At 42.8% G+C, this 26,030-nt stretch overlaps 1 protein-coding gene across 1 annotated transcript; it reads left to right on the top strand.

Moving 5' to 3' along the window:
• The first annotated feature begins 24,486 nt into the window (after nucleotides 1–24,486).
• Nucleotides 24,487–25,447, top strand: LOC123402541 (leaf-specific thionin DB4). The gene is made up of 3 exons (XM_045096465.1): nucleotides 24,487–24,867; nucleotides 24,962–25,030; nucleotides 25,125–25,447. The coding sequence occupies exons 1-3, from the start codon at nucleotides 24,624–24,626 to the stop codon at nucleotides 25,223–25,225; spliced, it is 414 nt and encodes a 137-aa protein (XP_044952400.1). The 5' UTR covers nucleotides 24,487–24,623; the 3' UTR covers nucleotides 25,226–25,447.
• The last annotated feature ends 583 nt before the right edge of the window (nucleotides 25,448–26,030 follow it).

Here is a 26,030-nt window from a genome sequence, read left to right as displayed (position 1 = left end):
CTTATTATTATATTGCATAGTTAGATTATAACGAACTGGCCATATATACATGTAGCTGAAGCCGCATTTGAGTTGCACATGTTTCTTAGTTGCATGGTTCCGTGATGTATGAAAGAAGAGATTCATAGTTTGGTTATTAAATATGACCACAAACATGTTTTTGGAGTAATGGATCCACGTTTAATGGATCCATTTGAGTAATTTCTTCATTGCAGCACTGAATTTTGTTTGGATGACGTCGCACGATTTACTGTACAACTTCAGCCAGAAGCATCTGCTATCTGGTATTGTGTTCTGAAGCTATATTTTTCTTTAATTTTTTGCTAGATGTTGGATGAAATTCCTGCGACAAAAAATAAATTATTTTGTTACCAGATATACAAGTGAAATCCTAAGGAGAATCTATGAACGACCATTAGGTTTTATGATATATTTGTTTGTGGGAGAGAATGGTGTACAGTCAACTGTGACAAGACCTGATCAGCAAGGTCTGCGACTGCGAGATGCATGAATATTTGGTATGTGCTACTCTACAAGCAAAAATAAAGTGTTTGTCTTCGACAATAAAGTTGGTGGCGTCAAACCTCTACAGAACTAGAATTAAGGATTGGAGGCAATATTATTTCTTTACACTTGCTAATATGGTAATCTGCATGCATGATTATGGAATTAGTCTCTTTAGTATCTAAGATCAACGGCAAAAATATTTGAGTGGAATTATGTTCACAAGGATTTGTAAATTCCTTTGTGCTTAAATTGTTCTGTAGACGATTGTGTTTATGACATGCAATAGAGTGACAAAGTCACTCTTCAGATCTATATTTCCTTAGTTAACGAGATTAAAAAGAGTACTACTACCATATATTTAAAGAATTTTCTGGATGTATTCTTATGAACTATAGAAATGGTATAGATGAGTGCATCATGAAATAACAAGAGGTGGAACGTACATACTTGGCTACACACCCAGAAGGAAAAATATTACAGATTTATGCACAAGTAAGATATGCCCACATTTGAATTATTCTCTTTCATAATTTGAGTTTGAAATTTCTCAAACTGACATGTAAGATGTGCATGTTATTTTTTGTTGGGCTTTATCACGCCTAAGCATGTTATTATAAGGTTTTCGAGCTTATAATTGTGATTAAATGGAAGTATTACCGTTAAAACCATGACAACAAGGCACATGATATGGGATATCGACAAATAAAATAAGAGCCCATGTACATGTACGCATGATGTGTCTTAATATGAGCCATACAAAGTTTTATTAATATACATTTGTATCCGTGGTGTATGCAATAGAAGGGGAAATATATGGATCCATGTAGACTCAACTATTCCATTTTTGGAGCCACAAATTTGCCCTTTTGTGTAGCTTACAAATGACCGTATTTGTAAGAAAAAATTACAATACGTAGAAACATCAACAAATTTACGTGGATTTTTCGGCACCAACCCTTTGAAAGTGCTTGCTTATGTTTCAAAAATACTTTGGGAATATCAGTAGTGATTCACAATATATCTAGACCTAGACCGTGGGAATGCACGGGTTGACGACTAGTACTCATAGTTGCACTTTGATCTAGGCTCCTATATATGAAATTTTACTCTCCTACTTCATGACGATAGTAGCTTCTCTCTATGAAAGAATAGACAGTTTCAAAAATTAGTATTCACAATAAAAAACGATTTTAAATGAAAATCTTGCATAAAATATGCTGTCTAAATTGGACAAACAATATGCCCTCTTTCACTTGGTCGATAAGCCAGATGGAACACTGAAATTTAATAAAGTCAAGAGCTTGGCAAGAAAGATACAAACACTCACATCTAAATCACCTTTTACTAGTTTAAGTCACCATTTTAAAATCTAATTAAGTAATCATTTATAAATCTCAGTAACCAGCTCAGCCATGAATTAATAATTAGTATGCACTGCATTCTACTACTATAAAGGATGAGGTGACGAGGCACTCCTATATGATTTGGTCACTCGTTTTACTTTATTAACCAAATTCAAGGTCAACAAAGACTGCATTGAAAGGTTGGGACTGAAGGTGCATCAGAGTACACCACCATGACGAGCAGCTGCATTATCCTGTCCAAGAGCGGGTTCAATGCTTGTTTAAAAAACTACCTCTGGCTTCTCCATTTGAAGAAATGGCGTCGCTGCCTTCTCATCCATGGATGATAGGAATCCACTATGCCATCGCTAGAGAGAAAAGAGAGAAGAGAGAATGGAATTTGCATTGGTTGCCGATTGGAGAAAGATGACAACAATCAAAGGCAAGTTAATTGCCATCACATGGTCGACGTCGCCTCTTTTGTTGTATTTTGATTAATTGAGTACAATAGGTACTTAGTGTAATTTACAAAGATATAGAATTAGCGCATGGTACTTTTTTGTTAAAAAATGGAAGAACAACCTTTTCTATGGGTGATGCCACATATGTGGTGGCTCCCTAAAATGTAATCAATAGTCTTGCGTGATTCACGTATGAGTTTGGCGTCTATTGGCATGCATTATTGCTGCCCATACTATGATTGTATCTTATTGATTTATATATGCAAGTAAGTACAAAGTGATGGTCCATGTCATCAATTTAATAGCAGCTTTATGCAGGACCGCAACATACATTTCTACCAGTAAGATTGGTAACTTTAAAAGAAAAATGTTATTCGGGCATCTTTTCGCATTTTTTGCGTTGGTATTTGGTTTAAGATATTTGTTTCTTCATGAATGCTTTGTTTCTAGCAAGTAGACAAATACTAGAGTCCTACAAAGAGACAAGTAAAAACGTGAAACACGCACACACATAAAATCTAGATCAACAAGTGTACTAAGAGACGAATGCATACGTGAAACATGCAAGCCAACTTTCTAGGCTCCTTATCATGTTGGTGTTTCAACAGGGATGGGAGGCTGTGTCCTACTAAAAGATCTAAGCAATAAGACTTCCATATAATAAAAATGCAAAATTGTTTCGGCTGGTTGGTGGTCCATAATTTCTCTGAAGTTATTAGAGATCTGAGCATGGGCTCTGAATTTTTGAGATGGTCCCTGTATGGTCTTGACCAGTGGGTTGGCATGTAAATGTGATATATTACTCTAACCTATATATGCATCTATTATCTACTAAAAGAAAAATACGAATATAAAATAGGGAAATAGGCTAGAAAATCACACATTAACCTGCAACATATGACCATTATTTAAATTATGTATGAAATAGCTAGTCTATGGATATAAAAGTTCCATAATTATTACTTACCTATGACCATTATTTAGTATGCAGAAGATTATTGACTATACCGTGGCAAGAAAGAGATGAAAACAAAAGGGCTATTTAGTAAACATAAGGTTGTTTTTGCCAGTGCATGTAACTAGTATTCAATTAGTGCGTGTAGTGACTAGTTGGGTAATGGGTCTATTACCAGCAATACACTATTCAATCCATGCAGTAAGGGTTCAAGTAGCCAACAACGATGTTGTCTTTCAGCTCACCTCCATTATTGCGGATCACGGAGTCATCACCTCCATTAGTGTGGATCACGTAGTCATCACCTCCACAGTTTTGGACCATGCGTCAGTTTTTGTAATGAGGGTGCAGCCATTCAACCCGTTGAAGCCTAATCATGCATTGTTATGCATGATTTCTATGGCCAAGGTCGTATTGCCATTTCATCTTCAATAGTATAGGATACCACCAGTTGTATCAAAGCCTATGTTGCATCTTACTAATGTATTTATGTTTCTTACTTGTTCCTATAAGAGTCGTCACGGTGAATCTATTTGTACCCTTGGCCAATCAATGTAAATGATTCATGCATATATTATGTGATATATTGTAATTTTTACATGTTTTATATTGTTTCCTCTAAATCAATCCTTTTAAATTACGACCATGTGTTTTCATATTCTATTCAACAATCAACATATGAGCTATCATGTTGTTACCATGAAAGTTTTCTCCACTAAGCTTTAATTAGGTATCATACATATAAAGGAACTTAAAGTTTGATCAAGTAGCTAGTTGAACAGAACTCGAAATTTCGAATAGGAGGATGGAGTGACAGAAATGATAGTTCCTCGGTTGACAAGTTCTCACATAAGGTCTAAATATGGAGCCAAGAGGAAGTTATGGCTATGGTTGGGTATTTAGCCTAATAAATCTTAGGATTTGTGTATTATTTGCTAAAAGCACAATCAAAGTATATGTGAGTCACTGGTCTCTCATGACATTATTTTTGTACTTGGGAAGGCAAGCAATTTAATTTATTTTCTACAGAAAAATATTGGTTGGAAACAATTTTTCATAATATACTTGAATCCAGATTGTTGTGTTAGGATTAAGGAAGATAACTATGTAGCTCGCAAATCACGTTAACTAGCCATAGTTTAAGCATGTGAATCCGAAAATAACTAGCCGGACGCCCCCACCCCTTTTACTAGCCTTTATAAAGTAAGCTCAGGCAAGCAATTTAATTTATTTTCTACATAAAAATATTGGTTGGAAACAATTTTTCATAATATACTTGAATCCAGATTGCTGTGTAAGGATTAAGGAAGATAACTATGTAGCTCGTAAATCACGTTAACTAGCCATAGTTTAAGCATGTGAATCCAAAAATAACTAGCCGGACGCCCCCACCCCTTTTACTAGCCTTTATATAGTAAGCTCAGTATCTCTTCCTCCATCCGTCCCAAAATTCGTGTCTTAGATTTGTCTAGATATGAATGTACTTAGTCATGTTTTAATATTTAGATAATTCATTTTTAGACAAACCTAAGACAAGAATTTTAGGATAGAGGGAGTATTTACTAATTGGAGGCACCTTTTAAGGATCTCTCATTAATCCACATCATTAAAATTAATTACACCATTGGATTGTGGAATTAACGTTGAGGATAAAAAAGAAAACGTACGTAACGCGGATGACCCCATGCCACAAAAAATAGGCATCTGACATGTGAAACATTCCATTACAGTTTTTTTATAGAAAACACAACAACACGTACATGTAGAAGGACTAAACCGACACGTACATGTAAGAGTCCTCCATCTCCACGTTCATGTTCTAAGCACTAAAAATACACGTTCATGTTCTAAGCACTAAAAATACACGTGTTCTGCCTACAGAAAAAGTAAACAAATAATGACCAGTTATCAAGCGTTTAAGCCCAAGGATAAAAAGTGTCCACGTCCCAATTATGGAAAAAACACGTGCATGTTCCATTCAAAAATTAAAAAAAACAATACACTAATTTTCCCGGAATTGTTTTTCAGTAGCACATACAATGAATAGTACTCAACGTTCAAGTCACAAGGATAAAAAGGCCTGTATCCCGATTTCCTGAAAAACACGTGCATGTTCCCCTCAAAAATGAAAGAAGACACATAATGTTTTTATCAAGCACCACGTTATGGGGAATAAAGAGTTGATGCATGATAAAGACCGATGTAACCACGTTATGGGTTGGGAAATCGGACCATACAAAATATTAAATAACAACGTATACATATAAACCCCGTAATTTTTATTGTTATTTCAAATAGGTGTATTTTTCGCAACCATGCCAACTTAAATTGTAAATTAATTGGTAATTGTTTTTGAAGTATTACGGTATACTCAATTTTTTAATTCGATAAACAAGAGATACATTCACAATTAAATGTTCTTTAGTTAAAGAGTAAGCTCTAAGCAATGCACACAGATGTGATGGAGATTATCTAAAATGCAGAAATAGCTTTGTTTTTCTTTGTCTGAGTATTTTTTCCGATGTGAATGAAGTCGAATTGTGGTTGTGCTATATTTACACCGAGCATGACAAATCAATACAATCTTAGATAAACGAATTGAACACAAAATGGAACACACATTCACGCAAAAAGTATTCGGTAGAATAATATTTCGAAAACATGTTGTACTTCTTCTGATAATTTCAGTTTATTTAATATTTCCATGATTTATATATGCATCATCTTTGGAGAAAAAACAAACCCATGTGAGCCACTACATCTTGATTAGGGGACTCGATCATCATGAATCCCTTTTGTAAATGTATATCCGAGGAATAATATATCATGGCCAAACTACATTTTTGTTAGCCAGAATATAAATTATTTTATATTATATTTTTGTACAAATTTTTGACTCTTTTATATGACAAAATTTAATTATCGTAGTAGCATGCAATTACTGAACAATGTTAAAAAGGACTATATCTAGCCCGTGCAGAAGCACGGGTTGATGACTAGTTAACCTAATCCAGCAACACTTGATTAGTATGATAGGATATAAAATTTCAGCCGTCTGATGCCTAGTAGCGCACGTTGATGAAACCACATATAGTCAGCCTTGCAAAATACCCGTGTAGTTGTAATACTAATGATGGCATTGAATGAGTCTAGTACATCCATCAATTACTGATGTGCATCCTGCTGGACGCTGGAGAAGCATGAAGATGTGATGGACAAAATAATTGACGAATCTTAACTACGTTGTGTGTCGATTTTTTGTGTGTTATTAAGATCTATGTTAGTTCCCATAATTTGCTGGTTCCGTACAAGTTTAGGCCTACGATCTTCAATAATTGCAAAAAACCACCACATGTGTGCCATCACTTGTAAACAAGCTAGTTTTTATTCCGTTTTTGAAAGCACCGCCCACAAATTCTATAATTGTAGATTGCACAGGCGCACTCATTTCGCTTTATTAACAAAATTGAAGGTCAACAAGTATTACACGGAGAGGTTGGGGACTGAAGGAGATTACGAGCAGTTACATGCCGGCCGTTGGATGTCCTTCTCCACATTAGCATCAGAGTGCACCGCCACGACGAGCGGCTGTTTTATCTTGCTCGACAACGAGTTCAAACTAGAGCAATGCTCGTTAATAAAACTACTTCTACCATCTCCATTTTAAATATCTTTCTCCACCATGGCCGATAGGAATCAACTATGCCATCGCCAGAAAGAAAAGAGAGAAAAGAGACTGGAGTTTTCATGGGCCGCCGATTGGAGAAATATGACAACCAACAAAGGCGCCTTAACGGCCATCACATGGACATGGTCGTCACTTTACCTATTTTTTGGTTAATTGAGTAAAACATGCAGTTGGTGTAGTCTGTACAGTAATAGAATTAGCTTTTTTTGCAAAAAATAATAAAGAACAAACTTTTTTTTCCCGTGTTTCCATATGTGGGGTGGTTCCCTACAATTAAGTCAATAAATTAGTCGGTTGTCTTGCGTGATTCTTATGCGATTTTGTCGTGTATTGGCATGCATTATTGCTGCCCATATTGTGGTTGTATATTATTAATTTGGAGATGCAAGTAAGTACAAAGAGATGGTGCATGTCTTGAATGAACTAGCAGCTTCATGCCGGACCCTCAACTTGCATTTCTACGAGTGAGTATGGTAAAAAAAATGTTATTCGGGCAGGCATTTTTTGCGTTGGTATTTGGGTTTAAGGTATTTGTTGCTTCATGAATATTTGGTGTCTAATATTCATACGTGAAACACGCACAAGCATACATCCTAAATCAACCGGGGTACTAAGAGATGAATGCATATGTGAAACACGAAAGAGAGCCTTCTACCCTCGTTATCATTTCGGTGTTTCAATAGGGGCTCAGGATTGCGGTGGACGGCTGTTCCTACAAAAAATATATCAAAACAATAAGACTTCCATATAATAAGAAATGGAAAATTGTTTGGTCTATTTGGTGGTTCATAGTCCCGGTTGGTAAGGGCCTATAGCCCCGGTATATCAACCGGGACAATTAACTTGGGACTAAAGACGCATCTCCCTTTAGTCCCGGTTAGCATCAAACCGGGATTAATACCTCTCCACGTGACTGGCAGCGTGTGTGGCGTGGCCGGGATCTTTAGTGCCGGTTGGTAACATCATCTGAGACTACAGGCTATGGTGATTTTGGGTTTTCGGGTTTATTGTTTATTTTTGCTTTTTATTTTATGTTTTCTATTTAATTATTTTTCATTTAGAACATATCTTACGCTAGTACATACCGTACACGTTATGCATATATCATAAGATATCTCGTAGGACCAATCATATATCATAGAATTTCGAGAGGGACCATATATATGCATGCGCATATTATATAACACACCCATATATATATATATATATATATATATATATATATATAAAATTTGCTATATATAATTTCTCCTACAACTTGCGGATCAATTACATGCATGCATTAATTGCTGAAGTGGTATTCTCCTTTCGAATCTATAACCTACTCCAGCAAAAATCCCGAAAATAATATTTGAAACGCTCGTATGCGTTCCATTAGGAGGAGTTCCAATTAGTTTTGATGCGTAAAATGGCCTCTAGGCACTTGTGGGAGTAGTTGCTACGAGTTTTGTTGAGCCTTGTTCACTTTTCCTTAGAATCACTAAAAAATTCAGAAATTTTCAGAGATAGAAAAGGGAAAAGAGGCTCTTCAAGCCGTGCCCCCAAGGATGATGGAAGTGAGAAGAAGACCAAGTATCCGGTCCCTCGAGTTGCAGAAGTTTGAGCGTGCGAATGGCCAAGCGATGTGTTCTTACGCGCCGCCGGAATTTATGAGGACTTTTACTACTTGGTGGAGAACGCAGGCCTTACCGCCTTCGTTGAAGATAAGTGTCCGCAATACCTCCTCCTCACTAATATCTTCATACAAAGCTTTAACTTCTATGCGAGGAAGAATCCTCCTATGGTTGAGTTCACACTTTATGATATCCCCGAGTGCATGTCACTCCAGGATTTTTGCAATGTTTGCAAATTACCTTACGTTGGGGATATTTACGAACCTCGTCCAGGGGACTTGGAAGCTTTCATCAATACTATTGTTGTAGGAGAGGAGAGAGGAGTATCTTGCGCTAGAGCTGCTAGCGTTCATTTTCCCGTGCTTCGGTACTTCTCACTATTTGTGGGAAAATGTTTGATTGGCCGTGAGAAAGCTGGGTCACATAGTTCCCCAGATATTGCGGTCTTGCGCAAAGCCCTTTATAACGATAAAACTTATAGCTTGGGCGCAATAGTAGCTCAACGGTTGAACACGAACGGTTCTAAAGGGGTTGTCTATGGAGGTATCTATGCTACTCGTCTTGCTAGACAATTTGAGATACCTATTAGACTTGACGAGGAAGAAGAGATTCTTCTTCCTGAGTAATATCTAGATTATGATAGCATGGTTTGCCATGACTTTCTTGATAGAGATACAAATAGAAGGATGATTTATAACCTGTTATTTAGTCAGGGTACTCGTGAGACTATTACTTTGCCTGCTCCTTCTTTGTTCAATCTTCATGCAGGCAGGTACATTATTATGCCCTCAGACATCTACGCATATTGGGGCCTAGCCCAACCACAGGTGTCCATGCCCGAGCCATCAGTCGAGTACCAGACGCCGGTTTATCTGTGGAAGCCAGAGGAGCTCACACAGCAGTGGCATCCTCAGTCAACTCCGGAGTACCCCGGAGCTGGTTATTTCCCTCCATGGGAGTAGACCAACTTAGGCCAAAAGCCTAAGCTTGGGGGAGTATGTGTTTCTCACCTACTTTACATTCTTGCTTATGCTTTCACTTTGTTCGTCGGTGTTCACACTTTGCCACTATATCATCCATGTTAGTTTATTCTTTTTCTCGTTTTCTTTTCGTGTTCCTGTCTAGTTTGAGAAAACCCAAAAATATTTTCTTGTTCTTCTTTTTCTTGTTGGGACCTTTCCCGCGTAAATAGTTTTCTTTTTCTTTGGGTCAAGGTAGAAGACCATGGTTACAATGTTTAGTGGCTCTCGCATGCATATCTGCTTATGTGTTAAAGAGCCATATTACTTTGTCTTCTCCTTTGTGTTTGCCTGCAGATTCCAGCTTTAGACCAATGCACGAGCACTCTTATTATTTTTACATTATTCGATCGTGCAAGTGAAAGGCAATAGTGACGATATATGATGAAGTGACTGAGCCTGGAAAAGATGGTATGAACTCCATCTATTTTGTTTTTCTAAATATGACTAGCTCATTGTGCCTGATTCAGCTTTGTTGTGAGAGAAACATGTTTGCACTGACAACTTAGAGATCATAGTCGCTGATGTCATGCTTACTTAGCTAGGAGCTTATAATGGTTTGTCTTTGATGCCCACATGAATGTTGAGATGACTATGATGTAGTATGATAGGATGGTATCCTCCTTTGAATGATTCAAGTGGCTTGACTTGGCGCATGTTCATGCATGTAGTTGAAACAAAATCAACATAGCCTCTATGATATTCATGTTCATGGTGATTTATGTCCTACTCATGCTTGCACTCAATGTTAGTCAATCTCAATGTATTTTGATGACTGTTGTCGCTCTCTAATTGGTCGCTTTCGCAGTCTTTTGCTAGCCTTCACTTGTGCTAAGCAGGAATACTGCTTGTGCATCCACTCCCATGAACCCAAAGTTGTTCCATATGAGTCCACCATACCTACCTATGTGCGGTATCTACCTGCCGTTCCAAGTAAATTTGCATGTGCCACTCTCTAAATTTTAAAGAAATAATATGTTTTGCATGCCCGAACCGCTCATGTGGTGACACGGGGCTACCAGTATCTTCCATGCTAGGCATGTTATCCTCGATATGTATTTATTCACTATCATTCACGAGAAAGGGGCCGGTAATTGGAATGCACAGTTCCATGCTCAAATCGAAAAGATAATTGCACACAAAACTCCCCCAGGATTGTTGTTGGTATGGACGGTACCCGAGGATTCGTCTAGCCGTGGAGTGTGATTGATCGGTGGTGGGGGAGTCAAAAGTTTACTTTTCTGTTTGCTAACCGCCTATAGCATGTTTAGCGTCGAAGATGGTAAGAACTCTTAGTCATTGCGTTAACAATGAAAGTATGCCACCCAAAATTATTATCTCTGTTTTCAAAGCTTGAGCTCCGGCACCTCTACAAAATCAATGCTTCCCTCTGCGAAGGGTCTGTCTATTTATTTTCCTGTTAAGTCTCCTCCTCTTACAAAAGCACCAATTCGAGAGCACCTCTGTCATTTTTATGCTTTGCTTTTAACTTTGTTGACTATGACTGTGACTGGATCTTCTTTGCCATGAATTACAATGTTTAGTCAACCCTTGGTCTTTGAAGGTGCTCTGTATTTATGTTTTGCGGTTTCAGAAAGAGCTAGCGAGATACCATCTGTTCGTACTGCTTCATGATTGTTTTGATTGAAGTGTTGACGTTTGAGACTTATTGTTATTTGCTCGCTAGTTGATTATGCCATTGATATGAGTTTACCGTGAGACCTAGATGTCATTTCCTTATGTGGTTTGCTTATGATCTTGCTGGAATTATGGATATGAGTTAGACATAGTTGCAACAACAAGATCAAACAGAGTCCGTCAAAGTTTTTCTTTTGTCTCTCTCAGTTTGTCAACTGAATTGCTTGACGATAAGCAAGGCTTTAAGCTTTGGGGAGTTGATACTTCTGCGTCACATCTACTTTTCTGAACTCTTTTGCCCTTGTTTTGGACTCTAATTTGCATGATTTGAATGGAACTAACCCGGACTGACGTTGTTTTCAGCAGAATTGCCATGGTGTTGTTTTTGCGCGGAAATAAAAGTTCTCGGAATGACCTGGAAATCTACGAGAAAATTTTGTGGAATATATAACAAATATTAGTGCAAGAATCAACTGGAGGGACGGAGTCAGGAGCCCACAAGCCCACCAGCCCCCCCTGGCCGGGGCTGGCAGGCTTGTGAGCCCCTCGGGACTCCGCCACCCCCAATTCCAGCTCTACATAACCTCTTTCGTCCGTAAAAAAATCAGGGAGAAGAGTTCTTCGCGTTTTACGATACGGAGGCGCCACCACCTCCTGTTCTTCCTCTAGATGGCAGATGTGGAGTCCGTTTTGGGCTCCGGAGAGGGGAGATCGTCACCATCGTCATCATCAACCTTCCTTCATCGCCAATTCCATGATGCTCTTCACCGTTCATGAGTAATCTCATTGCAGGCTTGCTAGACGGTGATGGGTTGGATGAGATCTATCATATAATCGAGTTAGTTTTGACGGGGATTAATCCCTAGTATCCACTATGTTCTGAGATTGATGTTGCTACTACTTTGCCATGCTTAATGCTTGTCACTAGGGCCCGAGTGCCATGATTTCAGATCTGAACCTATTATGTTGTCGCCAATATATGTGTGTTTTAGATCCTATGTTGCAAGTTGTAATCACCTACTATGTGTTATGACCCGGCAACCCCGGAGTGACAGTAGCCGGATCCACTCCCGGAGATGACCATAGTATGAGAAGTTCATGTATTCACCAAGTGTTAATGCGTTGGTCCGGTTCTTTAGTAAAAGGAGAACCTTAATATCCCGTAGTTTCCATTAGGACCCCGCTACCACGGGAGGGATGGACAATAGATGTCATGCATGTTCTTTTCCCTAAGCATGTATGACTACATACGGAATACATGCCTACATTAGATTGACGAACGGGAGCTAGTTACTTATCTCTCCACGTTATAGCTGTTACATGATGAATCACATCCAGCATACTCATCCATCACCGATCCAATGCCTACGAGTTTTACCTACTGGTCCTTGCTACGTTACTTTGCCGCTACTGATGTCACTACTACTGTTGTTACTCTGTTGCTATTGTTGTTACTTTGCGGCTACTGGTTATTGTTGCTACTGCTGCTATCATACTACCTTGCCACTGATACTTTGCTACAGACACTAAATCTTTCAGGTGTGGTTGAATTGACAACTCAACTGCTAATACTTGAGAATGTTCTTTCGCTTCCCCTTGAGTCGAATCAATAAATTTGGGTTGAATACTCTACCCTCGAAAACTGTTGCGATCCCCTATACTTGTGGGATATCACCCATCATATGAGCGCGCGCGTGGATCACACCATAGGGTTAGTAGTATGTTGATAGGACTATGTATTGGAAGGCAAGGGTGACAGAACCTTCAGCCTAGCATAGAAATTGATGCATACGGGATTGAAGGGGGACCAATATATCTTATTGCTATGGTTGGGTTTTACCTTAATGAACGTTAGTAGTTGCGAATGCTTGCTAATAGTTCCAATCATAAGTGCATAGAATTCCAAGTAAGGGATGACATGCTAGGAGTGGCCTCGCCCACATAAAACTAGCTATCGGTCTAGTAACGTAGTCAATTACTTAGGGACAATTCCGCAACTCCTACCACCACTTTTCCACACTCGTTAAACTAACGTAATTGTTTCTTTGTCTTAGCAGCTCCTAATTTTACTTACGTGTTCTTTATTTTCTTGCTAGGCTATCCTATCACTCCTACAAAGTACTTCTAGTTTCATACTTGTTGTAGGTAAAGCGAACGTAAAGTGTGCTTAGACTTGTATCGGTGGTCGATAGAACTTGAGGGAATATTTGTCCTACCTTTAGCTCCTCGTTGGGTTCGACACTTTTACTTATAGAGAAAGGCTACAATTGATCCTCTATACATGTGGGTTATCAAGACCTTTTTCTGGCACCGTTGCCGGGGAGCAATAGCGTGAGTTGAATATTCTCGTGTGTGCTTGTTTGCTTTATCACTAAGTAGATTTATTTGCTGTTCTAAGTTGTTCTCTATCTTTAGTTATGGATATGGAACACGAATTACCAAAAAATTAGGTGTACTTGCTACTCATGGAGATGGGGAACCTCCTAAAACCCTCGATGCTCGTTATGTGGAAAATATTATGCAATTCTTTAATAATCCTGAGAAAACCCAATTCAACAATATAATGGGATAGACGTTGGATCAACGTGAATACTTTAGGGATTATCGCTTGACTCAAAAAGGGAAACTATTATGGGATCAAATTCATATGTTGAAATGGTATGCTCGGGAGCTATGCTCGAGATATGATGTTACTTGTTGCTCTAGGATGAAGGCTCAACGCCTTCCCTTTTCTTGTAAATTTAATGCTAATGCAACCTTGGCTTCTTATGCTAATGGTATATATGATTACTATGATGTGGAACAAATAGAAGAGTTTGTTGCTTTTATGGGTTCTTATTAAATTGAAGCTTTGTTTAAAAGATGTGAAGATAATGATGATGCTGCTTACCGATCTGAAAATTTGGTTATGCTTCGTTATTGTTATACTAATTATGAATATAGTGCCCATATAGATTAATTTATGGAGAAATTCTACACTACCCAAGAAGAGACTAATACTTTGCAGGAAACTATGGAAAAAGAAAATGCTGAAAGTGTGAGCTGATTAGATGAAAAAGACGATGAGGAGAGCGAAAAACAAAAGGAGGAAGAGCGGACTAGCTACCCGTGCCCAGCTTCTAATGAGAGTAACTATTCAACTCATACATTGTTTAATTTACCTTCGTACTTACCGAAGGATGAATGCTATGTTGATTGCTATGATCCCTTGGATTCGTTTGAAATATCCGTTTTTTATGAACTTGATGCTTGCTATGCTTGTGGCCATGATGCCAATATGAATGATGCTTATGAAGATGAACTTGCTGTAGTTCCTTATGTTAAACATGAAATTGTTGCTATCGCACCCACTTATGATAGACCTATCATCTTTTTGAACTCTCCCAACTACACTATATCGGAGAAGTTTGCTCTTATTATAGGGATTACATAGATGGGTTGCCTTCTACTATTGCACATGATGATTTTGATGAATATAATATGCGTGTGCTTGCTGCTCCTACTTGCAATTATTACGAGAGAGGAACTACATCTCCACCTCTCTATGCTTCCAGTACGATAAAACTGCAAGGAACTGCTTATGCTATGTATTGGCCTTTACTTGATGTGCATGAATTATTGTTTTATGACATGCCAATGCATAGGAAGAGAGTAAGACTTCGTCATTCCATGATATATATTACCTTGTGCTCACTACTAAATTACAAAACATTGTTAATTAAAATTGACTTTGATATACCTTGGGATCCGGGTGGATCCATTTCTTGAGCACTTTAGACCTAGCATAATGCCATTAAAGAAAGCCCTGCCTGGGAGACATCCCGAAAGTTTTAGAGAGTCATTTAGTTCTGTTGAGTGCTTTTATTTATTTTAAAAACAAAAAAATATATAGGGGAACTTAAAACTTTTTCCAAAAGAGAATCGATTGAAAGGTGATGCATTGCGGAAGTGAGGGTCGACCTTGAAACACTTGTGTTCATGCTCATGGAAACAATGTAGAATTTTTCATGGAAGCTTCTCGCAATAATAATTATCCCCTTGTGAAATTCCATTGTATTATGAAAATAATGTGCCAAGTAAAGCCTTTATGATTAGTTTGGGTGATAGTTGTTTGATCATGCTGAAAAAGACAGAAACTTTGCAATCACGAAATCATTTCTTATTTCTATATAGAGAATGATATTGAGTTTATTCTTTTTGCAGCTGATTGATATAAAAGTTGCCTTAATTACCATAGTTGTTTCAGAATTTTTGTAGTATCATAAGTGTGGTATACGTTCATATTACTACAGACTGTTCTGTTTTTGACATATTCTGTTTTCTATGCATTGTTCTCTTATTTTGATGAATCTATGGGTAGTATCGGGGGGTATGAACCATGGTGAAGTTTGATTACAGTATATATAATGGTAATATGAATTTGGAATGACTTCACAATAGTACTTAAAGTGGTGATTTACTTTATTATACTAACGGATCTCACGAAGGTTTTGTTGAGTTTTGTGTAATTGAAGTTTTCAAGTTTTGGGTGAGACCACGATGGATGAAGGAATAAGGAGAGGCAAGAGCCTAAGCTTGGGGATGCCCGAGGCACCCCAAGGTAATATTCAAGGAAGACTCAAGCGTCTAAGCTTGGGGATGCCCCGGAAGGCATCCCTCTTTCGTCTACAATCTAACGGTAATTTTACTCGGAGCTATATTTTTATTCGTCACATGATATGTGCAAATCCTTGGAGCGTCTTTTGTGTTTATTTTCCATTTTTATATTATGCACCATGCTGGTATGAGATAGTCCTTGGTTGATTTATAGAATGCCCTTTGCACTTCACTTATATCTTTTGAGTGTGGCTTTATAGAATGCTTCATGTGCTTCACTTATATCATTTGAAGTTTGTATTGCCCGTTTCCCTACACATAGAAAACCGCCATTTGTAGAATGCTCTTTTGCTTCACTTATATTTGTTAGAGCGGGGCATATCTTCTGTAGAAATAACTAAACTCTCATGCTTCACTTATACCTATTTAGAGAGTTAATAGGAGTTGGTCATTCACATGGTTAGTCATAAAATCCTACATAAAACTTGTAGATCACTGTATATGATATGTTTGATTCCTTGCAATAGTTTTGCGACATGAAGATGTGACATTAGAGTCATGCTATTGAGTAATTGTGTATTCGTAGAAATACTTGTGTTAAGGTTTGTGATTTCGTAGCATGCACGTATGGTGAACCGTTATGTGACGAATTTGGAGCATGATTTATTTATTGATTGTCATCCTTTGTGTGGAGGTCGGGATCGCGCGATGGTTAACTCCTACCAACCCTTCCCCTAGGAGCATGCATGTAGTACCTTGTTTCGATGACTAATAGACTTTTGCAATAAGTATGTGAGTTATGAATGACTAATGTTGAGTCCATGGATTATACGCACTCTCATCCTTCCACCATTGCTAGCCTCTCTAGTACCACGCAACTGTCGCCGGTGCATTACACCCACCATATATCCTTCCTCAAAACAGCCACCATACCTACCTATTATGGCTTTTCCATATCCATTCCGAGATATATTGCCATGCAACTTCCATCGTTCCGTTTATTATGACAAGCACCATCATTGTGATATTGCTTTGCATGATCGTAAGATAGCTAGCATGATGTTTTCATGGCTTGTCCGTTTTTTGATGTCATTGCTACGCTAGATGATTGCACATTCCGGTACACCGCGAGAGGCATTCATATAGACTCATATTTTGTTCTAAATATCGAGTTGTAAGTAAATAAAAGTGTGATGATCATCATTATTAGAGCATTGTCCCATGTGAGGAAGTAATAAAATAGGCCAATGAAGCCCAAATAAAAAAAAGGCCAAAGAAGCCCACCAGAAAAAAGAGAAAATAATAAAAATAATTGTAAAAAAAGAGAGAAAAGAGAGAAGGGCAATGCTACTATCCTTTACCACACTTGTGCTTTAAAGTAGCACCATGATCTTCATGATGAGAGTCTCCTATGTTGTCACTTTCATATACTAGTGGGAAATTTTCATTATAGAACTTGGCTTGTATATTCCAATGATGGGCTTCCTCAAATTGCCCTAGGTTTTCGTGAGCAAGCGAGTTGGATCGACACCCACTAGTTCCCTTTTGAGCTTTCATACACTTACAGCTCTTGTGCATCTGTTGCATGGCAATCCCTACTCAATCACATTGATATCTATTAATGGGCATCTCCATAGCCCGTTGATATGCCTAGTTGATGTGAGACAATCTCCTCATTTTTGTCTTCTTCACAACCACCATATTCTATTCCACCTATAGTGCTATGTCCATGGCTCATGCTCATGTATTGCGTGAAAGTTGAAAAAGTTTGAGAGCACTAAAGTATGAAACAATTACTTGGCTAAAACGGGGGTTGTGCGTGATTTAAATACGTTGTGTGGGGAAGATGGAGCATAGCCGGACTATACGATTTTTTAGGGATAACTTTCTTTGACCATGATATTTTGAGAAGACATGATTGCTTTGTTAGTATGCTTGAAATATTATTGTCTTTATGTAAAATGATAGACTATTGCTTCGAATCACTCGTGTTTCCGTATTCATGCCATGATTAGATTATATGATCAAGATTATGCTAGGTAGCATTCCACATCAAAAATTATCTTTTTTATCATTTACCTACTCGAGGACGAGCAGGAATTAAGCTTGGGGATGCTGATACGTCTCCGTCGTATCTATAATTTTTTATTGTTTCATGCCAATATTCTACAACTTTCATATACTTTTGGCAACTTTTTATACTATTTTTGGGACTAACATATTGATCCAGTGCGCAGTGCCAGTTCATGTTTGTTGCATGTTTTTTGTTTCGCAGATTATCCATACGAAACGAAGTCCAAACGCAATAAAAAACCTACGGGTATTTTTCTGGAATATTTATGATTTTTGGAAGAAGAATTTACGCGAAACGATGCCCGAGGAGGTCACAAGCCCCCTATGCGCGCCCTAGGGGATGACGCGGCTGGCCGGCTTGTGACCAATCCCTAAGGCGGTTGGGGCCCTTCTTTCGCCGCAAGAAATCTAACATCCGGAAAAAAATCGTGTTAAAATTTCAGCCCAATCGGAGTTACGGTCTATAGGAATTTAAGAAACGGTGAAAGTCAGTATCTGGCAACGCAGAAACAGAAGGACACAGAGAGAGAGATCCAATCTCGGAGGGGCTCTTGCCCCTCCGCCGCCATGGAGACCATGGACGAGAGGGGAAACCCTTCTCCCATCTAGGGAGGAGGTCAAGGAAGAAGAAGAAGAAGGGGGCTCTCCCCCCCTCTCTCCCTGCGGCGCCGGAACGCCGCCCGGGACATCATCGTGTGACGACGATCTACACCAACACCTCCGTCATCTTCACCAACACCTCCATCACCTTCCCCCATCTATATTCAGCGGTCCACTCTAGTAGTGATGTATTGCCATCATATTATGTCCAATGATGTATTGCCATCCTATGATGCCATCACGGAGTCATCGGGCCGGAAGAGTACGTCGCCGACGTCGACGTCGTTGCAGTTGTCATCGCCGAGCGGAGCGTGCGCGAGGAGGCGGAGCGCCGACGTCACGCCGAGGAGCTCGAAGACCTCGAGTGGAGGAAGGCGGTCGCCGCCAACCTTGCATTTTTAATGTAAGCCTTGCATATTATAAGGTTTCTAAGTTTGGAAAACTTTAATCCCTCTTTCATATGTTTGTCAAGCGAGATGCAACAATAAAATTTAATTAAGCCACCAGCTTGGCAAGCCAGACGCAAACACTCAAATATAAATCACCATTTAGAAAAATTGGAAGTCATCATTTACAAATCTAATTAAGTCATCATCTACAAATCTAAGTCGCCAACTCGGCTGTCAGCACTAAGGCTCTCTGTCGAGCCGGAGTGACTTAGCTACGGCTATGGTGAGAGGAGCGGGAGGTAGACGATGAGGTTTTGCGCAGCGCAACTAAGTTGCTGGTTTTCTATTTCTTCTTCTTATTCACTTGCTGAACGGGAAAAACGGACCAGGAGCTACCCCCTCTACCGGATCGTGCCATCCCACGATCAAGGGCGAGCTCGTGCCGTGATCTAAGGCTTCGGGAGCGCACACACCGCGTCCTCAGGCGCTGACTAACACAAACGAGAGAAAGTCTCTAATTGACGAAACTGACGAAACTGAACTAAAACTACTGCACCTGCGGCTGCGGCATCATTCAGACACTTAGCAACGCTGGTGATCTGTCAAGCTAGATTATTAGCTATCAATATCCCCCTAAGCTAGTCGTGACGAGCTATCTAAACCTCAACCATACCAATTCGTGAGCGCATCTCTAGAAACCGAGTGCGTCCGAGGGATTTTGTGAAAATGTCTGCGAGCTGATCGCCGGTGGAAGTGTGTTCGACTTTGATTCTTCCCTCCTCCACGCACCTTCGGATGAAGTGGTATCGCACATCAATGTGCTTGCTTCGGTCATGGAAGACGGGATTCTTGCACAGCTGGATGGCCGACTTGTTGTCGACAAAGATGGTGATGGCGTCGGTCTCCTCTGCCAGCAGGTCTCCTAAGAGCCCGCTCAGCCAAGTCCCCTGGCACGCCGCAGTCGTTGCGGCCACGTACTCGGCTTCGCATGAGGGCAACGCGATGATCTTCTGCTTCTGTGATGGCCAGGTGATCGGAGCTCCCCCGAGAAAGAAGATGTTGCCGGAGGTACTTTTGCGGTCATCAATGTCGCCAGCCATGTCCGAGTCGCTGTAGCCAATCAAACCTCCACATCCCCCCTTTATGTACTTGCAACCGTACCTGTGAGTGCCGGCGATGTAGCGAAGAAGGTGCTTGACGGCGGCCAGATGCGCAGTGTTTGGCGCCTCCATGAACCGACTCAGATAGCCTACCGCGAAGGCAATATCTGGCCGCGTGTGGGTGAGGTAATGAAGACCACCGATGATGCTCCTGTAATCTGTAGCATCCACGCGAGGTTCTGGTCCCTCCTTGCTGAGTTTGAGGCGCGGCTCCATGGGCACGTTCGTCGGGTTGCAATCCGCCATGCCCGCTCACTCCAGCAGCTCTCCAGCGTAAGCCGCCTGCGACAGGGTGATGTCTCTAGCTCCCTGCTTCACTTCTAAGCCCAGGTAAAAGCTAAGTAAACCGAGATCACTCATGCGAAACCTGGCCATCATCTCCTTCTTGAAGCTTTGGATCTCCTTGGCGTCTGCTCCGGTGACGACGAGTTCGTTGATGTAGACTCCAACCAGCAGCCGTGCTTGTCCCTGTCCGCGCGCGTACATGGTGTGCTCTGACGGACAGCTTGCAAACCCAAGTTGTTGCATGGTGCAATCAAGCTTGTCGTTCCAAGCTCGTGGCGCCTGCCGTAGTCCATACAGCGCCTAGTGGAGCCGGAAAACCTTGCGCTCCTCACCTCTCCGTGCGAAACCTGGCGGCTGGGCGACGTACACTTCTTCCTTGAGCTCCCCGTTGAGGAACGCTGACTTGACGTCGAGGTGGTGCAGCTCCCAGCCGCGTTCTGCAGTCGTGCCCACCATGACACGCACCGAGTCCAGTCTCGCCACGGGCGCGAATGCGTCGTCGTAGTCCACGCCTTCCTTCTGTACGAATCCCCTCGCGACAAGCCTTGCTTTGTGCTTGATGATGGCGCCGGAGGCGTCCTTTTTCAGCTTAAACACCCATTTGAGGCCGATTACTGTGTGACCTGCAGGCAAATCTGTCAGTGTCCAGCTGCCATTTTCTTTGATGGATGCCAGCTCCTCCAGCATCGCGCTCCGCCAGCTCTCCTGGGACGCGGCCTCGGCAAAGGTAGCCGGTTCCTCTTCGGCCAGTAGGAGTCGCTCCGTCAGCAAAGTCGACTTGGCCGTGCCGGCGTACACGTCCGCAAGAGGACGGAAGCGATGCCCCGTGAACGGATCGTCATCAGCGTCGAAGGAATCATGCTGCGTCGTAGGTGGTGTGATGAATTCCACCCCCTCTGGAGCAGCCACCGGGGGCGTCCTCATGCCTGGTGGCTCCGTGGACCCGCCGGTCCGCGGTGTTGCTGGTGACCCGATCGTGGCCACGCTCTGCGGCGTGGCGGAGAGTCGGCCACGGGCGTGGATGGTGAGCTTGGCGTGGCGACGTGATCTTCTTCTTGGTGCTTGCTCCGCCCTCCTGTGGTGGCGGGGACCTCGTGGTGGACAACGAGCGGCTCCGCCGTGTGCCCGGCGCCGCTCCAGTCCCAGCTCGCGCTCTCATCGAACACCACGTCTCGCGAGGCGTACACGCGCTTGGTGAGCGGGTCGTACACCCTGTACGCCTTCGGGCCCGCCTCGTAACCGATGAAGACCATCTTCGTGCTGCGGTCGTCGGGCTTTCTCAAGCCTGGCCGCGTGTTCTTGACATAGGCGATGCAACCGAACACTCGCAGGAAGTGCACGGCAGGTTTCTTGCGGTACCAGGCCTCGTACGGGGTTTTTACGTCTACGCTGCGGGTGTATGATCTGTTCAGGATGAACACCGCAGTCGCTACGGCCTCGCCCTAGAAGTAGCTAGGCATATTCTTCTCCTTGAGCATGCTTCTGGCCATGCCCACGACGGTCTGGTTCCGCCGTTCCACCACGCCGTTCTGCTGCGGCGAGTAGGGCGCTGTCAGGTGCCTCTCCATGCCTTGGTCTGCGAAGTAGTCTCCCAGCGCGCTGGAGGTGAACTCGCCGCCCCGATCCGTTCGGAACACACGCAGTCCTGCCCCCTGCTCTGCCTCGGCCGCGGCGACGAAGCGTTTGATGCTGGCCGCGGCGGCGTCCTTTGCCGGCAGCATCATAGCCCACATATATCGTCTGTGATCATCGACGATGAGCATGAAATACCGCTTGCCGTCGAGAGTGGCCGGAGCGATGGGCCCGCAGAGGTCAGCGTGAACCAACTCGATTGGCCTAGTCACTCAGTACCTCGCCTGAGAGGGGAAAGGAGCACGTCGTTGCTTCCCCACCAGGCAAGCATCGCAGATCTCCCCTGCGTGCTCCACCAGCGGCATCCCGCGCACCATGTCAGCTCGCCCCATGCGCCGGAGTGCGTCGAAGTGGAGGTGGCCAAGCCTGGCATGCCACTTCCACGCCTCATCGCCGCCATGTGCTGCTAGACAGACGGGGTGTGCAATATCCAACCGCACAACATACAGGCGTCTGCCATTTCGGCATACCTGTGCCAACTCGTTCTGGCGGCGATCGTAGAGCGTCAGGACGCCGTCGCGGATCTTGGTGGTGCAGCCGTGCTCATCCAGTTGTCCGAGGCTGATGATGCTTGTCTTGAGACGCGGGATGTAGTAGACGTCGGTGAGGGCACGGTGGTCACCGTTGCGCACGGCGAACGTGACCGTGACGCGACCCCTGATGGCCACGCTGGAGCCGTCTCCAAACCTGACGCTGCCTGTGACGCCCTCGTCCAGCTCTGCGAACGCGGACCGATCGCCACTCATGTGGTTGGACGCCCCGGTGTCCAAGAACCAGCGGCCATCGCACGACACCTCCTCGGCGCCCAGGTTCGCCTCTGCACGCTCTTCATTTAGCATGACGTGCTCCTCCATGATCCCTGTTGGGGGATTGGCGATCACCGCCATCAGGAGCGTTGTATCATCGTCGTGCCTGCCTCCAGCTTGCTCGCCTTGTTCCACAAGGTTCGCCTACGCGCGCTCCTCGCGGAGGCGCGTCCTGCACTCATGTGCCCAGTGCCCATACTTGTTGCAGTGGCAGCACTGGTCTATGGCCTTTGCGCGGCTGTTTGAGCTGCGTCCGCCGCCTCGTCCACGGCCTCGCCCACGGCGTCCACCGCCGCGTCCTGACCCGGAGCCGCTCCCCCCGGATCCGTTGTTGTCGTTTTGGTGCTGGCGTGCGCTCCACTCCTCCGCTGTGAGCAGAAGGCGCCCAACACCTGTCTCAACCTGATCGACATCGTACCTCTCCTCGGCAGCCCTCAGTCGCCCGGTGAGCTCTTCCACGGAAAGCGTGTCCAGGTCAACTAGGGTTTCTATTGACAGAGCGATCTGCGAATACCTCTTCGGGACGACGGAGAGGAACTTGCGGACGATGCGCTTCTCCAGGAGGGTTTCGCCGAGCTGCGCCATATGGGCCACCATGTTCATGATCTGCATGGCGAAATCGTCGATGGTCTCGCCGTCGGTGAAGCGGATGTCGTTGTACTGCTTGGCAATGGTCGCGAGCTTCACCTCGCGGACGTGCGTCACTCCAAGACGCATCGTCTTCAGGGCATCCCACGCCTCCTTCGCCGTGGCCTTGCCGGCAAGAGTGGGTGCCATCTCCGGAGGCACCCCGCGCAGGATCGCCGCGAGCGCGAGCCGATCGTCACTCCGCTCTGTCGTGCCCGTTTGCACAACATCCCACAAATGTCGACCTTCCATCATGACCTGCATGAGGACGGCCCAGTCAGTGTAGTTGGTCCGGGTCAGCTGCGGCCATGCCGCACTGCCTGTTTCCCGAGCCATCCGCGCCGTAGACCTCTCTGCCACAGCAAGCTCGTTGCCGTCGGAGACCCGTGCCCGCGAGTGGCCGTCGACTTGCTACCGAAATCGTCTGGGCCTGTCATTCCCAAGATCGACGCCTCGCTCTGATGCAAATTGTCAGCACTAACGCTCTCTATCGAGCCAGAGTGACTTAGCTACGGCTATGGCGAGAGGAGCGGGAGGTAGACGATGAGGTTTTGCGCAGCGCAACTAACTTGCTGCTTTTCTGTTTCTTCCTCTTATTCACTTGCTAAACGGGAAAAACGGATCAGGAGCTACCCCCTCTACCGGATCGTGCCATCCCACGATCAAGGGCGAGCTCGTGCCGTGATCTAAGGCCTCGGGAGCGCACACACCGCGTCCTCAGGCGCTGACTAACAGAAACGAGAGAAAGTCTCTAACTGACGAAACTGACGAAACTGAACTAAAACTACTGCACCTGCGGCTGCGGCATCATTCAGACACTTAGCAACGCTGGTGATCTGTCACGCTAGATTATTAGCTATCATCGGCCATGAATTCATAAATATCTGGCACTACATTCTACTACTATAAATGATGAGGTGATGAGGCACTCCTCTATCAATTTTATAGAGTACGTGGTTGGTAACTAATTAGCTGCTCTCATGCAAGACAGTAGATGCATGGCCCCATTGGTGAGACCCTCCTCCTGTGGATACAAGAGACCAAACCCATGTGACTTCCTATTACTGCGAAATAGTGGTTGAGTGAGAGAGATATTTGCAGCGGCAGAAACTGAGTGGTACCAACACACTACTTTCCCTCTATAAATAGGAGCCTCGTGTTCTAGGATTTCCATCAATCCAACATAGCCATTTCTCATTCTTCTGGAGAAATTAAAGCCAAGAAGCCAACCATGGCACCCAGCAAGAGTATTAAGAGTGTGGTCATTTGTGTTCTCATACTGGGTTTAGTTCTGGAGCAGGTCCAGGTGGAGGGAAAAAGTTGCTGCAAGGACACGTTAGCTAGAAACTGCTACAACACTTGCCGTTTCGCGGGTGGTTCCCGTCCAGTCTGCGCAGGTGCTTGTCGTTGTAAAATCATAAGTGGTCCAAAATGCCCTAGTGACTATCCTAAACTGAATCTTCTCCCTGAATCCGGTAAGAGATATCATTGTTATTCTTTTCAACTTGTTCATAATGACCTGCTAACATGAAATTATTTACATACTTATTGTTCAAATTACTTTGGCAGGTGAACCAGATGTCACTCAGTACTGCACCATTGGATGCAGGAATTCTGTCTGTGACAACATGGACAATGGTAATTTTAATTTACCACATTTTTATATTTTTTATTCATCTCATAGAAAACATTTGTGTTCTAGACATACATAACGTCAACTATTTTGTAACAGTTTTCCGTGGCCAAGAGATGAAATTCGACATGGGACTCTGCAGCAACGCATGTGCCCGTTTCTGTAATGATGGTGCAGTCATTCAGTCTGTTGAAGCCTAATCATGCCTTCTTGTGCATGATTTCTATGGCCAAGGTCGTATTGTCATTTTGTCTTGAATAATCTTGATACCATCAGCTGTATGGAAGCCAATGTATCATCTTACTTATGTATTTGTCTTTTTCCCTTGTTCCAATAAGAGTCGCCACGATGAATCTATTTGTACCCTTGGCTTAATATAAAAGTTCCATGGATATATTATGTGATACACTACAATTTTCAAATTTTCCGATGTTGTTTCATGTATATCAATCGTTTTATATTAAGTCCCCACATTTTGAGATTATATTTACCTTTGAACATATGAGCTATCATGTTTTTACCGTGAAAGTTTTTTCACCACTAAATATTAATTAGGCGTTACACGATATAAAGGAACTCAAAGGGCCATCAATTGGCTAGTCGAACAGAATGTTGCTAGCAGGAAATTAATGGTAATCACCAACATGTTTTGCGTATTTTAGGACAACTATGATCACTAAGGGAGGAGGGGCGGTCGGTGGAGACATATAACTTTGATTGCTAACTCGTTAGGCCACGACGAGCGTATATAACCACCAAATTGCCCCTTAAAATTTGAAAAATTCTAGTGTTCTAGGGAATTTCTATACATTGTTTGGCGATGACCCAAATCGTCGCACAATAATAGTATATCCAGCTATATTTTTGTGTCGATTGTATTTCCTTTTGAGCATCTTGAATCTAACATTATAGACTTGTGCGCCCTCATATTTGTGGCCTTGTAAAAGGGAGATATGGATTTGGACTACAAACCAAATGAAAATGAGAGTATGTTCATAGAGTCAC

This window comes from Hordeum vulgare, chromosome 6H, assembly GCF_904849725.1.
Source record: "Hordeum vulgare subsp. vulgare chromosome 6H, MorexV3_pseudomolecules_assembly, whole genome shotgun sequence".
Classification (NCBI taxonomy): domain Eukaryota; kingdom Viridiplantae; phylum Streptophyta; class Magnoliopsida; order Poales; family Poaceae; genus Hordeum; species Hordeum vulgare.
The sequence above is the reverse complement of the archived record's forward strand: the minus strand, read 5'-3'. Positions and strand labels throughout refer to the sequence as shown.